At 40.5% G+C, this 18,957-nt stretch overlaps 1 protein-coding gene across 33 annotated transcripts in view; it reads left to right on the top strand.

Annotated features, from left to right (window-relative positions):
• The window catches only part of clasp2 (cytoplasmic linker associated protein 2), a 251,826-nt gene that overhangs the window by 219,047 nt on the left and 13,822 nt on the right, over positions 1-18,957 (top strand). For all 33 annotated transcript variants that reach the window (XM_052023838.1, XM_052023829.1, XM_052023823.1 and 30 more), the window contains 3 exons: positions 1,285-1,504; positions 10,699-10,892; positions 18,028-18,156. In XM_052023838.1, the coding sequence (XP_051879798.1) occupies positions 1,285-1,504; positions 10,699-10,892; positions 18,028-18,156 (543 nt within the window). The remainder of the gene's footprint in view (positions 1-1,284; positions 1,505-10,698; positions 10,893-18,027; positions 18,157-18,957) is intronic.

Here is an 18,957-nt window from a genome sequence, read left to right as displayed (position 1 = left end):
AAAGTATTTAGATCAAAATTCATTTAATATATTAGAAGCAAGAGGATAACAAATAATAATAACAATGTTAAAGAACCTACCCAGGAACTAAAAACTTTTTTTGATCATTGATTACATTGCATCTTTAAGCAAGTGCTGGAAAGTTGGGAATAGCCTTCATAATCTTCCAAGCAATAGCATTTAATTTTGTGCTTGGTGAAACGAATACTTCTTCCATTGTACATTGTGTATATTTTATTTATTCCTTCGCCAAGCCATCCATCTCTGCATTATATTGCTCTTTGTCCTACACAGGAATTGTACTGAAATTCTTAAACAAACACAATTTTATCTTCTCTACCAGAAGATTCACCACTGGTAGCTATGGAGGTAGAGAAGGGGGGAATTGAATTGAATCATTATAGAGGGGAATGGATTCATTATTGGAGCACACACTTCCTTGGAAAGGAAAAACTTAAAAGGATCTGGGCAAATGGAGAGGTTTCGGAATGAGCACAAGCAACTACATCAGCCAAATGGCCCTCTCTCTGTGCTGTACTTTGCCATGTATTGAAAATACTCATTTATTGAATCCAAGTCCAGGGAACGCTATATAAATGATGGTGCTCAGGTGAAAGTGGGTTGATATGGACCTCAAAACATGCTCCAAACATCAAGCCCACTGCCCTCCGCTCATTGAGATTCACTGTTTTGAACAGGTACTAATGAGCTGACATTGTGAATAAAAGTTATAAAATGTTTCTATAATTCTTTTCATGACACCAGGACATCCCAAAGTGCTCCACATCAAGTGAAATGTTTTAAAGTGTAAATGTGTGTAGAAAATATGGCAGCCAAGTTTTGCACAACAAGCTCCCAAAAAGAGCATTGTGATAATGACCAGATCATCAGTTTATAGTTGTATTTATTGTAGAGTAAATATTGATCACTGCATTGTAGAAAACTAACTGGCCCTTTAAAAAGGTGTCATAGAATCATTTGCATTCACTGGAGAGAGCATCAGAACATTTGTTTAACTTCTTATCTAAAATAGCATCTCCATCGCTCACTACAACATGCCAGTTCAGAGTCTCAAACTTGTGCTTAACTTTCTGTAATAGGATTTGAAGCCTCAGCTTTCTAACTGAGTGGAGAGGGCTACGAACTTAGCCCACTGTTTACAAAATAAATCATTCCTTTTTGGGGAGAAAGAGAAAAAATAGGATGTGGAAGAGCAATATTGTGAGGGAAGGGCATAAATATTTATTTTACTAACGGTGCTTATTTTCTGCTTATGTTCAATAGATCACTGCTGGAGTTGCTGATGCTAGAGGAGGTGGTGACGCCACTGACTCAGGGCGTGTTGCCCTCGACAATAAAACTTCAATGCTAAACACCATGTCCCAGCGCAGTAGCTCCCGGCCACGTGATTATAGTCCCTACAACAGTACAGATAGCACTTCTGTCAGTAAATCTGCCTTAAAAGAAGCCATGTTTGATGATGATGCTGATCAATTTCCTGATGGTAAGTAGTAGAACTATTTCATTAGTAAGTACCTTTATTTGAGAATAACATGGTTTACTCAAGCCCATTATTTTATGGTTTGTTATACTATACACTATCTGTATTATATTGATTATTTGCTCATGTCATGACTGTTAAAGTAGTGTTTAAATGTAAATGGAAATCCTTTAACCCAGAAAGCACACCATATTTGATCTGCTTCACATCAGAAATACATGTGATTAACATACCTTTGTCGTTGTCCCTCTAACATTGGTGACACTGAATATATCTGATGCAGTGGACTTTGATGTCTATGCCTTTGAGTCTATTTTTAGACTCTATGTATAAAAAAATCAAGATAGTTGGCATGTTTTCGGTAGCACTGCATGCATTCTCATCTACAAATCACTTCAGTGATTCACATCCCTTCTGTTTGTAACAATCCACTTACTCCACCTTTCTATGACATCCAGTCCTCTGACTGACCTCTGATGTGTTTTCCCTCTCCTTATAAATATAGTATAGTAAGTTGTGGTGATGTCACCCATCTCCCAAGACTATTGTTTATATAGTGTTTGTTGTGGATCAATAGGTACTATTTTATCACTGGAGGAAACATAATGGAGTCCACTTTTCATCTGTTGCATTTTAAGATTTTGTTCCTATTAGGCCCCTGGTATTGTACAGGTCTCTGAGCCTGTCAAGGATTATGGGTAAATCCAGTCCCTGTAACCAGCTTGTATTGATGGCATTGGTCTGTGCGATCTATTTCTGAAAAACTGTCTGAACAACTGGCACTAAAGATCTTCATCCATAACTGTAAATACTGTTGTGATCACACTGGGTTAGATAATTGCAATATCTGCGCTGAATTTTGCAGCATTGTGAGCCAACACATTGAAGACCGCTTCCTGTAGCAAAGGTTGTGCAAAGGATATAGATCATAGTCATAGAATCATATGGCCTGGAAATAGGCCATTCGGCCCAACTCATCCATGCCAACCAGTGGGCACCCTTCCATATTAATCCCATCTCTCAGCACTTAGTCCGTAGCCCTCCACACCTAGGCAATTCAGGTGCTCGTCTAGACACTTCTTAAATGCTGCCAGCGACCCAACTTTGACCACTCTCTCAGGCAGTGCATTCCAGGTACTTAGCACTCTCTGGATGAAGATAATGTTCCTCATATCCCCTCTAAATCTCTTCCCCCCCTTAATCTAAATCTATGTTCTCTAGTTTTATCTACCTCTGATATGGGAAAAAGTTTCCTGCAGTCTACCCTATTGATACTCCTTATAATGCATTCTATGCGTGTTTTGAACAGAAGGGGTTTGGAATGTCACCACCCACCCTGACAGCCTCCAGTGCACATGAACCCATGGTCACCACTGCAGACGTAAAATCAGTCTTCCAGAGAGTGAACCCGCAGAAAGCATCTGGCCCAGATGGTGTCCCTGGCTGTGTCCTTAGATCCTATGCAGATCAGCTGGTGGGGGTATTTGCAGACACTTTTAACCTCTCCCTGCTTCAATCTGAGGTTCCCACCTGCCTTAAGAAGACCACTATCATCCCAGTACTTAAGAGGAACAAGGTAACATGCCGTAATGACTACCGCCCAGTGGCTCTGACATCCACCATCATGAAGTACTTCAAGAGGTTGGTCATGGCACACATTAACTCCAGCCTCCCAGACAACCTCGACCCACTGCAATCCGCCTACCACCAAAACAGGTCTACGGCAGACGCCATCTCCCTGGCCCTACACTCATCTCTGGAACATCTGGACAGTAAAGACACCAATGTTAGACTACTGTTTATTGACTACAGCTCCGCTTTCAATACTATAATTCCAAGCAAACTCATCTCCAAACTCTGAGACCTGGGACTCAACACCTCCCTCTGCAACTGGATCCTTGACTGAAAAACACGATGATGCTGGAGGAACTCAGCAGGCCAGGCAGCATTCGTGGAGAAAAGCAGGCGGTCAACGTTTCAGGTCAGGACTGAAGATAGGAAAAGGGGAAGCCCAATATATAGGATGGAAAAGCAGGGCAGTGATAGGTGGACAAAAGAGGGGAGGTGGGGTGGGCACAGGGTGGTGATAGGTAGATGCAGGTCTATCACTAGACTATCACTGCCTATCACTATCCCTTACCTGCGTCTACCTATCACCACCTGTGCCCACCCCGCCTCCCCTCTTTTGTCCACCTATCACTGCTCTGCTTTTCCCTCCTATATATCGGGCTTCCCCTTTTCCTATCTTCAGTCCTGAAGAAGGGTCCTGACCCGAAACGTTGACCGCCTGCTTTTCTCCACGGATGCTGCCTGGCCTGCTGAGTTCCTCCAGCATCATCGTGTTTTTCATCTAGATTCCAGCTTCTCTGGATCCTTGACTTCCTGACCAACAGACCACAATCAGTAAGGATAGGCAGCAACACCTCTGCCATGATTATTCTCAACATTAGTGCCCCACAAGGCTGCATCTTGAGCCCACTACTCTACTCCCTATATACTCACAACTGCGTGGCCAGATTCTGCTCTAACTCCAACTACAAGTTTGCGGATGACACCACCGTAGTGATCCGTATCTCAAATAATGATGAGTCGGAGTACAGGAAGGAGATAGAGATCCTCGTGACACGGAGGCATTTAGATAGACACATGAATATGCAGGAAATGGAGGGGCATGGATCATGTGCAGGCAGAAGAGATTTAGTTTAATTTGGCATTGTGTTCAATGCAGACATCATGGGCTGAAGGGCCTGTTCCTGTGCTATGCTGTTCTATATTCTAGAGGTGGAGATGTTTGCAGATGACTGCACAATATTCAATTCCATTTGTTTATTCCTTAGCAAACAAAATAGTGCATTCATGCCTGTGTGCAGCAAGATCCAGACAACATTCAGGCACGGACTGATAAATGGCAAGGATCTTCACACTACAAATGTGCCAGACAGTGACTATCCCTGCAAAGAAGAATCTAATGGCATGATAGTGTAGGGTTAGCGTAATGCTATTACAGCGCCAGTGACCCGCTTTCAATTCCGGCCACTGTCTGTAAGGAGTTTGTACGTTCTCCCTGTGTCTGCGTGGGTTCCCTCCGGGTGCTCCGGTTTCCTCCCACGTTCCAAAGACGTATGGGTTAGGAAGTTGTGGGCATGCTATGTTGGCACTGGAAGCGTGGCGACACTTGCGGGCTGCCCCCAGAACACTCTACCCAAAAGATGCATTTCACTCTGTGTTTCAATATGCATGTGACTAATAAAGACATCTTATCTTAATCTTATAACCACATCACATTACCATTTTCAAGTCTTCCCCATCATCATTATCTTAGCCATTATTTTCTCAAGGGCCGTTACAGATAGGCAGTAATGCCCAGATCCTGAAAAATGAATTTAAGAAGTGTTTTTCTACCTCCAGCTGTGGCCTATTACTAAACACTAGATAAAATATACTACTTCTGAAAAATCCTGAAAAAAAAATTACTATTAAATCCTTTTAGACGACCTCCTGTACCTGTTGCTTGTTTACGCACATTTATAAGTAGGTATTTCAATATTCCAATTACTGTGAAGAAAAGTGGTTTCTTTTGTTCAGTCTTTAGTGAAATTGCTGCATTTAATGCCTCCTTAATTCTGTACAGCTGCAGAGTTGATCCCTTTGATTAAGCTACAAATCTACAGTGGCACTTTTAAGCTGAAGAACATTAATACTGGAAGATGCATCAAATGTTCTCTGGAAAGGCAGTTGGTTGTAAAATGGAGTTTGTTTGAATAACACACCTTGACCTCAATGGAGAAGCAGCTGGTGTAATACTTTCCATTCCCTGCACAAATGCTGCACGATGAAATGATTCCATTTGTAAGGTGTGGATCTTACTTAGTGTCGCAGTTGGAAACTGTTTGTCTTCTTCAAAATACTTCACTGTTTAACTTTTTCATAATTGGAATAATTAGATGGCAGTTCAGTTTTGCATAAAGAAGACATTTACTTATTTGAGAGGCCAGTGCAAGTGAATTGAATTGCAATGCTGCATTGATAAACATTTTAAAAAGTTGTGGCATGCTTTGTGAATAAATATAGTCAGAGTCATACAGCACAATAATGGGCCCTTTGGCCCAGCTGGTCCATTCTGAACAAGATTCCCATCTAAGCCAGTCCCATTCGCCCATGTTTGGCCCATATCCCTTTAAACCTTTCCTATCCATGTACCTACCCAAGTACCCTCTAAATGTTGGTATTGTACCTGTCTCAACCACTTCCTCTGGCAGTTCATTCCACATACAGATCACCCCCTGGGTGAAAAAGTTACTCCTCAGATTCCTATTAAATCTCTCCCCTCGTACCTTAAACCTGTGCCCTCTAGTTCTTGATTCCCCAACCCTGGGAAAAAGACTGTGCAGATTGACCCTATCTCTGCCCCTCATGAATTTATAAAACTCTATAAGACTACCCCTCAGTCTCTTATGCTCCAATGGAAAAAGGTCCCAACCTGCTCAACCTCTTTCCATAATTCAGTCCCTCAAATTCTTGTAAATCTCCTCTGCACTCTTTCCAGTGTAATGGCATCTTTCCATAGCAGCATGACCAAAACTGAACACACACTTCTAAATGTGACCTCACCAACGTCTTGTACAACTGCAACATAACATCTTAACTTCCATACTCAGTGCCCTGACTAATAAAGGCCAGCGTGCCAAAAGCCTTCTCCACCCTGTCTACCTGTGACACTGCTTTCAGGGAACCATGTACCCCTAGGTCCCTCTGTTCTACAACACTCCCCAGGGCCCTCCCATTGACCGTGAATATCCTACCCTGATTTGTCTTCCAAAATGCAATACCTCCAACTTAACGGAATTAAACTCCATTTGCCATTCCTCGGCCCACTTACCCAGCTGATCAAGGTCCCTCTGTAAATCCCGATAACTATCTACACTGTCAACGACACCACCTATTTTAGTGTCGTATGCATCCAATAATTGCTTGAAACTGAAAGCCATTTAATTTCTTGTCTAAAATAAGTTGTGCTTAATATAACAAACTAAAAAGGTCTTTCAAATCCTGGATTTCAAAACTGTGTTTCCATATTCTCCGGCTTTTCTATATTTTCATTCTTCCTTTCAAAGTGAAAAGATGAATCCACTTGAGAAAAGTGATGATAATATCTTCTGATTAGCTGTTCGATGTCTTAAATTTGCAATATGACGCTGATTATGATTTCTAAGCATCTTGAATAGGTGTCTGAAGGAATTGAGTGATTACATTATAAGTTGATAATCTCAAAGTTTGCCCATAGCATGTGCTACCAACTTGAGTGAATTTGTTTATGCTTTGGAGAAATTGGGGATGGATATTTAGTATCTTAATATTTCAGTGGATTGGCTTCATGAATGCAAAGGAAGACACTAGGTTTGTTGTAAATTTACAAAAATCTAGTTCTGTCCAGATTTATCACAAGGTCAAAAACAAATTAAAATTTGATCTACGTCTGTTGATATATTAGCACCACAAACATTGAAACAGGTAATACTCTGTTGGCTAAACATTTTGTTCAGCAGATGCAGTTTTTAAAAGATGACGGCAGCATGAATAAATGCAATTATCTGTCAGCGTCTATTCCATGGAGCTCCTCAAAGATTGTTGTATGTTTTTACATTTGTGAAGAATAATATGAAATGTTGATTGTAGAATTATTACTCTTCAGTTCATTCGTAACTCTTCATAACCTATGACTGCATGAGGCAAGATCAAGACCACATTCAGGCAATGGCTAAGTGGCAAGCAATATTCACACTATTCAAGAGTGTCTAATTACTTATTTCTGACATTCAGCAGTGTTATTACTACCAAGTCACACCCCCAAACCTTCATCATCCTAGGGATAACTAACTATTGACCAGAACTATTACTGGACTATAAATATATGTGTATACTAGGTCAGCGTTGGATATTCTCATGACACGCCATTACCTAAAGATGCTGGTCAGGAATGTCACGGAATCTTCTAAACAAATCCAATTCCAACAGTACTCGATAAGTTCAATATCATCCAGCAGAAATCTGCCCACTAGATTAGCAGCTCATCCATTCCCATGAACATTCACTCCCCACCTCTCACACATTATTTCTGTCATGTGTACCATCTCCAAACCCACTGTAGTTATTTCCCCAAGACTACTCCAAAAGCAGGTCACAAATCTACAATATCTACCTCCAAGAAGCACAAGGGCAGCAGGGAAATATGACTTCTCCACCTCAAATGTAATTCTGATTTGGAAATATTTTCTTATAGCTTCATCATTACTGAGTATGAATTCTGGGGCTGCCTGTCCAATAGGTGTACCTTCCCCAGAAGGACTATGTATTTCCAGAAATCAGCTCACCACCACCTTTATAAGGGCACGTGCAGATCAATAAATGCCATGATGCATAGATCTCATAAAGAAATGAAATAAATTTAGGCTGGATTGTCCTATCAGTGTCTGGCAGTACTGAGGGGACCTTTTGGCATTCAACTTTTTGCACCAAAGTAAGTCCTAGATATATGTGAACTCGCTGGAAGCCGGGGATTTATTGAGTGACAGATACTGTTCCGTCTGTCATTGCACTTTATCATTGGACTCCATGTGGAGTCCAGTGACGTGCCCTGATTTGCCGGGGTTCCCCAATTTTGGCTTGTAGCATGGGGAAGTTGGATAATTTTTTAAAAATTATGTATATTTTACTTTAGTCTAAAGTGAATACTTAAATGAATTCCATAAATTTGAATCCTTCCTGGTGCAAAAATACAGTTTCTTAGTATTCTGTAGCTCCAGCAAACCATGTAACCTTGGCTGCACATAACATTAGAGAAACAAAGGACTGCAGATGCTTGAATCTAGATGAAAAACACGATGATGTTGGAGGAACTCAGCAGGCCAGGCAGCATCCATGGAGAAAAGCAGGTGGTCGACGTTTCGGGTCAGGACCCTTCTTCAGGACTGGAAGAAAACTTCAAAGTGAGCATCCTTGAAGAGACTTTGCAGTGGAGCAGTAATGCTCGAGAAACAAAGGACTAAGAAACAAAGGGTCCTGACCCGAAATGTTGACCGTCTGCATTTCTCCACAGATGCTGCCTGGCCTGCAGAGTTCCTCCAGCATCATCATGTTTATCATCTGCACATAACATTCCTATTTTTATTACTCAGTCTCACATGTTGTCTAGCTGAAGAATCCTTCTGCTTTATTTACGGTTGTTCTCAGATAACCCCCATCCCATTCTTGTGCCACATTACATAGACTAATAGCATTTACATTATAGTTTTCCTTTCTTGGTCTCGTCATTCTGATGGAACAGTGTATCAATTGGCATGGTTATGGTGGGCCAAGGGCCAGTTTCTGTGCTGTACAACTCGATGCCTCTATGACTTCACACTTGTCAATGTTGTGTTCCAATTGGTTAAGTGAGCCTGCTCCTGATTGACTAGTTTCCATTACACTTTGGTAGCTCCATTACATTTTGAATTTAGAAATCTAACTGTCAACCATTTTTCACTCTAATCCAGTTCACTCTTTGGGAGAATTAATTGACCTTTGAAATGCCTGGGACTGAGCAGTTAACATAGAACAGTACTGCACAGTACGGGCCCTTCAGCCCATGATGTTGTGCCAAACTATATGAACACCTGCTCCATGATCAATCTAACCCTTCCCTTTTGCACAGCCCATAACCCTCCATTTTTTTTACTTCCATGTGCCTATCTAAGAGTCTCTTAAATGTGCCTATTGTATCAGCCTCTACCACCAGGCCCCGGCAGTGTGTTCCAGGCACCCACCACTCTCTATGTAAAGAACCTACCTCTGACATCTCCCCTGAACATTCCTCCTCTGACCTCAAACTGATGTCCTCTGGTATTGGCCATTGCCGCCCTGGGGAAAAGGTGCTGGCTGTCCACTATCTATGCCTCTCATAATCTTATCTACCTTTATCAAGTTGCCTCTCATCCTCCGTCACTCCAAAGAGAAAAGCCCGAGCTCGCTCAACCTTTCCTCATAAGACATGTTCTCTAATCCAGGCAGCATCCTGGTAAATCTCCTCTGCACCCTCTCTAAAGCTTCCACGTCCTTCCTATAATGAGGTGACCAGAAATGAACACAATACTCCAAGTGTGGTCTGACCAGAGTTTTATAGAGCTGCAACATTACCTCACGGCTCGAGAACTCAATCCCCCGACTAATGAAGGCCAGCACACCATACACCTTCTTAACTCTACATCCTGTCTATATCCCATTGTAACCTACGACAACCTTCTACACTATCCACAACCCCTCTAACCTCCATGTCATCTTCAGACTTACTGACCCATCTCCCCACTTCCTCATCCAAGTCATTTATAAAAATCACAAAGAGCAGGGGTCCCAGAACAGATCCCTGCAGAACACCACTAGTCACCGACCTCCAGGCAGAAAACTCCCTCTGCCTTCTGTGGCCAAGTCTCCATGGATCCCATGCCTCACGACTTTCTGGATTTCATACCTTGTCAAACGCCTTCCTAAAGTCCATATACACCACATCCACCGCTCTACCTTCATCTATTTGTTTTGTCACCTCCTCAAAAAACTCAATTAGGCTCATGAGGCATGAACTGCCCCTCACAAAGCCATGTTGACTATCCCTAATAAGACTATGCTTCTTCAAATGCTCGTAAATCCTGTCCCTAAGAATCTTTTCCAAGAGCTTGCCTACCACTGACGTAAGATTCACTGGTCTATAATTCCCAGGATTATCCCTATTACCTTTCTTGAACAAGTGAACAACATTTGCCATCGTCCAATCCTCTGGTACCACTCCTGTGGCCAGGGAGGATGCAAATATCATTGTCATTGCCCCAGCAATCTCTTCCCTCGCTTCCTGTAGTAACCTGGAGTACATCCCATCCGGTCCCGGGGACTTATCTATCCTAATGTTTTTCATTTGTGTGTTGTTGGAATGACTTTCATTTTTCAGTTACTCATTGTAGTGCAGACGGTATGTTTAATTTTCTCTCTCTTTATCTTTTGTCTCTTGTTAAAATATGGTTTCAGAAACCATATAAGTATTCGTTTGGGAAATATTTGTTCATTTTTATCTGTGTTTTTCCATGGTTCTGAACTTTTTAATGCTCTTATAATACTAACCCTTCTTAAAGAATTGTGTATACAGGGCACTTATAGTTGACTTTTGTAAACAGATGCTTCTTTGGACCAGTCTGACTTGGTTGCAGAGCTACTGAAGGAACTTTCCAATCACAACGAGAGAATAGAAGAACGCAAAGCAGCAATGTATGAACTACTTAAATCAATTCAAGAAGAGTCATTGGGAGTGTGGGATGAACACTTCAAAACTGTTTTACTGCTGCTTCTTGAGACACTTGGAGATAGAGAGGTTAGTTAAATATTTTTATATGAATTCTCCATTCCATAGTATTTCTCATTATGCTGCCTTTTTCTTTGCATGTTCTGTGTAAGCATATTCGTCCCCTTTCACCAGATTATACTACCAGGACAAACCATGTCTCAGCATTTCGCAGAAATCATTAGTTACAGGGGTGTGCAGAGCAGCCTTCTGGCTTTTCTTCCAATGCAAAAACACCTGCCCTCTGGTTAAAACTAGCTCACCACATGGGGACCCCACTCTGCATTCATAATTTGCTGCAACAACTTAAACTTAAATTCCAATTTATGGCAACGGTCCACTCCAAAATGCATGTTTTACTGTTGGTTTTCTTCCATTTATTTGTACATGCTTTCATTTAAATGGGAATTACTATCTAGAATATGCTTACTTCTCACTTTTAGTAGCAAAAGTACATTTACTACTATAGGCAGAACCATATTCTGCTTAACTTAACCACATAGCTGATGCTGTGCTCCGTTTGGTGCACGGATGTGGGGGTCTTTGTTTTTATAGAGAGCAATGAAAAAGACAGAGAAACAGCCCTGGGGGATACAGGAAAGATCATGGAAGAGAGAGACAACATCCATGATCTTCCTCTGAAAATCCAGCAGATCTGCTCGGCCAAAGTTCAGTCTTCCATTCATTTTAAGTGTTGACCCTGACAAACCTGTCATGCAGGTGAAAAAGGCATTTAGCACACTTGCCTTCATCGGTCAGAATATTGAGTACAGGAGTTTGGACGTCTTGTTACAGCTGTACAAGACGTTGGTGAGGCTAACTTTAAACAGTGCAGGCAAGCTTTGAGGATTACCAGCAATTAACAATATTGGGACTCCTGCTGATGTGAGCAGCTCTTGAATGCCACATTTAGTGCATGCTGCCCACAGAAATCATTATACTCCAGCACACAATGTTGTCTTATGACCTGCAATACAATATAACAGTTAAGGAGGGTCATTTCTGCCTAGCAAAGTGTGTCTTGAACACCATTTAGTACTTCGGTTTTACCACTTTAGTCGCTAGGTTATCACCCTTCAGAATAAAGTACTTCTTTAAATTTACTTTTAAATGTAATTTTCAAATTCAGATTCTAGCATTGCACAACATCCTGACTTGAAAATGTGTCCATGTTCCTTCATCATCACTGGGTCTCAGTCCTGGAATTCTCGGAAGTGGTTCACCACCACCTTCTCAAGAGTAGCTGGGATAAGTAATAAATGTTGGCCTTGCCAGCGTTGTCCCGGTCTGGAAAAAATGAATAAATTTTTTAAAAGTTAATATCTTTCTTCAAATGCTCATAAATCCTGTCCCTAAGAATCTTTTCCAATAGCTTGCCTACCACTGACGTAAGATTCACTGTGAATTACTTAAAAGGGAACTCCTTTCACATCCTCAAGAATGTCCAAGTTATTTGTTAATCAATCTGTGGTTTGTCTTATGAGGATAGGTTGAGCAAGCTGGGGCTTTTCTCTTTGGAGAGAAGGAGGATGAGAGGTGACTTGATAGAGGTGTACAAGATGATAAGAGGCATAGATCGAGTGGACAGTCAGAGACTTTTTCCCAGGGCAACAATGGCTAACACGAGTGGACATAATTTTAAGATGATTGGAGGAAGGTATAAGGGGGATGTCAGGGGTAATTTTTTTTTTGACTGAGAGTGGTGGGTGCGTGGAACGTACTGCCGGCAGAGGTGGTGGAGACAGATACATTAGGGATATTTAAGAGACTCTTAGGTAGGCACATGAACGATAGAGAAATGGAGGGCTATGTGGAGAGAAGGGTTAGATAGACCTCAGAGCAAGATAAAATGTCAGTACAATATCATGGGCTGTAGGGCTAGTACTGTGCTGTAATGTTCTGTGTTCTATGTATTCCTTGATTAGTAGAATACGATGGCATGGTTTTATGCTTGCCCTTCAAAAATCACAGATTATGCCTCAGCTGGGCCCTTTTGTGTACCACAACCTTGGAATCACGTCCATGCTTTGGAGAGAACCCAGAGGCTTATTAGAGCAGTACCAGAGATGAAGAATTTAATTATGTGGGAAACTAAGAAGCTGGGATTGTTCTCTCAACAGCAGGGAAGTTGAATGTTCAAATTTAATAGGCATTTTAATGGAATAAAAAAGAACAAGAAGTTTACATTTGTATAAGGATTGTTAACCCAAGGTAACTGGCAAAACAATCAGAGATCAGAATTGTTTTTTATGCAGCGATCTGAATGTGCTGCCTGAGGGAGTGGTGAAAACACATTCAGTAATAACTTTGGAAAAAATTGGTTATATGCTCGATAAGGAAGAAAAATTCCATAGCTTTGGGGAAAGAACAATGGATTGTGATCATTTGGAGGGCTCTTAAAAAACAGTCCCCATCTTATAGGGTAATTGACTGCCTTCTGTGCTTTGTGCTGCCATCATTCTCAGCACTCTGATGTGTAGTCACTCTCGAGTAAGTTAACCCAGATGTCAAATTTGCATTGTAGCTTCACGTGAACCAAAGAACTTAATGACATGTTAATTTGTTTTAATGGTACTGAGGAACATTTGTCAGCCAGGACACTGAGAGAACTCCTCAGCCTTTGAATTGTGCCATAGGATCTTTTACATTCCCTGATCATATAAATGTGACCTTGATTTTGTCTCTGGAAGTTGAATGCATTGCTTTTAAAGTGCAAGTCATCTCTCATTGCATGTTTTAATTGGGACTGAACCAACAACTCTGACTTTGAGGTGAGACTATTACATTCAACCAAGTTGACATTCATGGGACAATGTCCAGAATTTGTAGTTAACTCAATCTATAAAGGCCTTGCACTTCATTGGCAAGCCCCACATATTGATTATAGTATTCAGTTTTGGTAACAAAACTGGGAAGAAATTAGAAAAGGTACAAGGAAGATAGCAATTGTAAAGGCTTTGAGCTATTTGAAAATCTTACTCTATTTTACTCTGGCAGGAAGTTGATTCAGGAGAAACCTAGGAGTATACAAAATGTTACAAAGTGAGGATGGTTTATGAAGTGATGAATCAAACAAATGGGATTTTCAGCCTTAAGGCATCGAGTTCAAGGAGGTTATACTGAACCTTTGTGAAACACTGGTTACAACATAACTAGAATATTACAGCAAATTTTGGTCACCATGCTTCAGGAAGGATTTGAAGGTTCTGCAGAGGATGCAGGAAAGATCCCATAGATTGATTTTAGGAATAAGGAATTTCAGTTATAGGGATAGACTAAAGAAACAAGTTGTTCTCCTTGGAAAAGAGAAGACTTAAAGAAAATTTGATGTTGTGTAAATTGTTGATGGATTTGGAAAGGGTAAGTAGAGAGAACTGTTCTCATTATTGGGGGCATCAAGGATTAGTGGATGTGTACAAAAGAGTTTGGCAGAAAAGATGATGAGAAAAATGTCTTTTTTTCCACAGCAAGTAGTTGTACACTGAAATGCATGCTGGAAGTACAGCAGATATTCAATGTTAGCTTTCAAACGGGAACTTAATGAATATTTGAAGGTTCAAAAATTATGGAATTAACTGGATCCACAAATTTTTGTTCTGTAATAACTTTATGATTCTGAACCTTGTTCTCTCAAATGTAATTTTTTCTTTAATATCAATTGGAAAATTGTTCATCACAGAGCTGTTAAAAAAAAATAAGGGAAATCAGTAAATTTTAACTAGTCACCCTGACATTAGAAGCATTGGAGGTCCAAAAAGATTCAGAGATTTATAGGTAACTACTATGTCTTGGATGAGCACAGAAAATAAACAAATTTTGGCTTCATATCCAGAGGATACAGGATTAGAAGTTGTACAACAGCTGTGCCGACATGTAGTTCCAAACTCCGGTTCCGAAGAATATATTGGCTTTGAAGGGAATGCAACACAATATTTATCTGTTGGTTCTTCGGCTCCAAAAACCTAATTACAATGAAAGATTACACTAATTAACAGGTGATTTCATCAAAGATATTAAGGAGAATGAAAAGAGCAGGTGGAAAGAAGCTATGACCACGTGTTGGGGAATTTAGCACTCAGGATGGGGGTAAGTTGAATGGTGAGGAGGAGACATCTAAAACTTAGTGCTGGGCATTGTTAGAGTAAAGTTGGAGAAGTGTATGTCACGCACTTGGGTTTGGTGATGGAAGTTTGGCACTTGCTTCTGAAAATGTTAATTGATTTTGGGTAATTTGTCAGTTTTAAATCTGAGATTGATAGACATTTGTCAGCTCCAGTTATTAACAAAGGAGGGTGCACAGAGTGGAAAAATAGAAATGTTACAGCATAGTCGGGTGCTTATGTAGACCAGCCACCCCAAGGTTCATCTGTTCCTGCACACTCCTTAGAACTGTCCCATTTAATCTGTTGTCTCTCCTTGTACTTCCTGCCAAAATGTGTCATTTTACTTGATCTGTGCTGAATTTCATCAGTAAGACTTGTTTGTCCTATTCTATTAATTTATCTGTTCTTGCAGTCTCTTACTATTCTCCTTGCTGTTTGCTACACTTCCAAGTTTGTTGCAGTCTGCAAATGAAGTTGGGGATCAGATCAACCATGATCACATCAGATGTTAGAACAGACTTAGGGACGAAATGGCGTATGATAGAATTTTACATTAAGTTTAACTTTTGTGTAGTTTAATCTGCACCCAGGGTTTTCAGTCTAAAGGAAACTGTGGCGGTGTGAGGGTCATGTTGGCTGAGGTAGATTGGGAAGCTGCATTAAAGAGCATGACACTGACATGCATTAGCTAGCATTTAAAGGAATAGTACATGACTTGCAACAAATATTCATTAAAGCACAAAACACAATGGTAAAGTGGCCTAACCATGGATTATAAATTTCTGTGAGAGTTTCTGATGGTACGTAAAAGAAAAGACTACCAAGAGCAAATGTGGGTCCTTAACAAACACAGAATTTATAACGGGGAATAAGGAGGAGGCAAAGGAATTAATCTTTCTGTCTTCAAGGAAGGAGATGGAAAACATTCCAGAAATAATGGAGATCCAAGTCTCCAGTGTAAACAAATAAAAGAATTAAGTATAAGTAAAGAAATGGTACTGAACCTGAAAGCTGATAAACCCTAAGGATGTGATGATCTGTATCCCAAAGTTTTGAAAGAGATGACAATAACAGTGGTTATCATCTTCCAAATGTTTGTAGATCCTGGAATGGTCTCTGAAAATTGGAGGGACACAAATGTAACCCCACTATTTATGAAAGGAGGGAGAAAACAGGCGTTAATCTGACATTGGTCACAGGGAAAACGATGGAATCCATAATGAAATTTGTGATATCAAAATTACGTAGGAAGTAATAATATGATTGAACAGAGTCAGCACGAATTAATGGAAAGGAAATCACGTTTGATAAATTTATTGGAGTTCTTTGAAGATGTATCTGATGGAGTAGATGAGGAGCAACCATTGGGTGTAGTGTATATGAATTTTCAATAGGCTTTTGATAAGGTCCCATACAAGGGGTTGGGTAGTAAGCTTTGAGCTCATGGAACTGAGGAACATATACCAGTGTGGACTGAAAGTTGGTTAACTGATGTAAAGTAAAAAGTAGGAGTAAATGGGTCCTGCTCAGGTTAGCAGGCTCTGATTACTGTGGCACCTCAGGGATCAGTCCTTGTGCCCCAACAATTCGCAATCTACTATCAATAGTTTCAATGAAGTGACCGAATGTAATATTTAAGTTTTCTGATGACAAGAACCTAAGTGGGAATACAAGTAGAGATATTGTTGCAAAGAGGCTACAAGGGAGGCAGTGGTGAAGCTAGTAAAGCAACTACCTCACAGCAACAAAGACCTGTGTTCCAATTCTGATCTCCGGTGCTGTCTGTGTGGAGTTTACACTCTCTCTCTGTGACCTTGTGGGTTTCCCCTGGTGCTCTGATTTCCTCCCCACATCCCAAAGATGTTGAAGTCGGGAGGTTAATTGGCCACACTAAATTGCCCCTAGTGTGTAAATGAGCAGTAGAATCAGGAGAACTGATTAGAATTAAAAAATGGGATTAATGTAGAGTTAGTGTAAATAGGCAGTTGATGATTGGTAAGGACAGAGTAGCTGAATGCCCCGTTTTCGTACTTTATGATTCTCCGCAAGAAGCTAAGTAAATGGGCAATGTCATGGCAGATGGAGTACAGTGACGTAAAATATGAGGAACAGGAATGCTAAGTATTTTTAAAATGTTAAGAGACTGGGTATGTTGATATTCAAAGGGACCAGGATGACCTTATACACCAGTCACTGAAAGCTGATGTGCAGGTGCAGCAGTCAGTTAGGAAGGCATAATGTATGTTGGCCTTTATTACTGGAGGATTGGAGTGAAGGTGTCATACTACACTTGCTGGGACCACATCTGGAAAATATTGCGTACAGTTTTGGACTGCTTATGTAAAATAGAAGATGCTTGCTAAAGAGGGAGTGCACCTAACATTCCCATACTGGTCCCTGGGATGCAAGGTCTGTCGCCTAGGGTGAGATTGAGTTCCATATTCTAGGCTCCCGAGTTTAGGAGAATAAGGGGCAACCTCACTGAAGCACACAAAATTCATAGCAGGCTTGACAGGCCAGACTCAGAGAGTTTATGTCCCAGGCAGAGGACTCTAGAACAAGGGGTCATAGCTTCAAAATAAGAAATGGGTCATTTGGACTTACTGAGGAGAAATTTCTTCACTCAGAGGGTGCGTGAATCTTTGGAAGGGTGGGGAGGCTCGGTCATTGATCATGTTCAAAGCAAATATTGATAGATTTCTGGATATTTAAGGAATCGACATACGGGAATAAGACAGGAAAATGGTGTGTGAGGTGGGGGGTTAGCCATGATCTCTTTGAATGGCAGAACATACTTGGAGCTGAATGGCCTACTCCTGTTCCTGGTTCTTATGTTCTTTTGAATTGCTGTTCATTTTCCAAAGAAATCAATGTGTGTAGAATGTTTGCCGGTTGATTGACCTAATGCTAGTGATATATTATGATGTGAAACTTTTGTTATTAGAGGGAACTTCAAATTCTGAAAACCTCCATTCAGTTCACTTCTGTGTACATCCATTGTCTTCAAAGTATTTGCAGTGGAAGTTTATTAACTTTGAGTATCTTTTCTCTTGATTTTACAGCATACAATCAGAGCATTGGCATTACGAGTTTTAAAAGAAATTTTGAAACATCAGCCAGAAAGATTTAAAAATTACGCGGAACTCACTATCATAAGAACACTGGAAGCTCACAAAGATCCCCAAAAAGAGGTTGGCTTATTACTGATCCTGTTGAAAAGGAAGAAATAAAGACACAGTCTGCTTTCTTGTTTCACTGAAAGTATTTTTAACTGATTACCCAGAAAGAGAAAAGTTTACAACTGGATTGATGGACTATAATTTTTTAATGCCTCAGTGAAAGACGTGGTATCTTAATTAGGTTCACCTCCATAAATGGAGAACTGGAAGGGACTGAATGTACAGTTGCACTTTAATAAGGTGCAACAGTTACTTGAGCTGTGCAAAGTAGTCCTCACTAAGTACAGGTTAAACAATACCTTTGTAATTCGTGTTTACGTTAATGATAAATAGCTAATCCCCTTTGCCCAAGATTGGATAAGCAAGAACAAAGTAAGTAGTGGAAACTGTATTTGCACCACAGGGAAAATGGATGATAAACTTGAGATCTGGTGGAGCTAATTTCAGATAAAATATCCCTAACTAAGTTATTGCCACTGTTTCCCAATTGTTCTGGATTCTCATGTAATTCATTTAACTTTTTTTTAAATTTCTGAATGATACAGGAGAATTGGAATCACCGTGAGAGACGACAGATACTTGGAGCTCTTTCGACCACTGAGGATTGCCAGTTAATACTGCATTATAACTTTCCTTATGATGTTTTTAATGAACAAGTTATATGTATGATAGGTTACGATTACAGCTAGGTCAGTGACAGAAGCCTGGCACAAGGAAAAATCTGAGGGACAATGAAACTGCATCCTGTCCATTAGCAAATGCTTTCTACTTTAAAGTAGGGACACTGAGCTGTATTTTAATCATGACACACAT

This window comes from Pristis pectinata, chromosome 9, assembly GCF_009764475.1.
Source record: "Pristis pectinata isolate sPriPec2 chromosome 9, sPriPec2.1.pri, whole genome shotgun sequence".
Classification (NCBI taxonomy): Eukaryota; Metazoa; Chordata; class Chondrichthyes; order Rhinopristiformes; family Pristidae; genus Pristis; species Pristis pectinata.
Note: the sequence above shows the minus strand (reverse complement) of the source record. Positions and strands in the feature narration are given on the sequence as shown.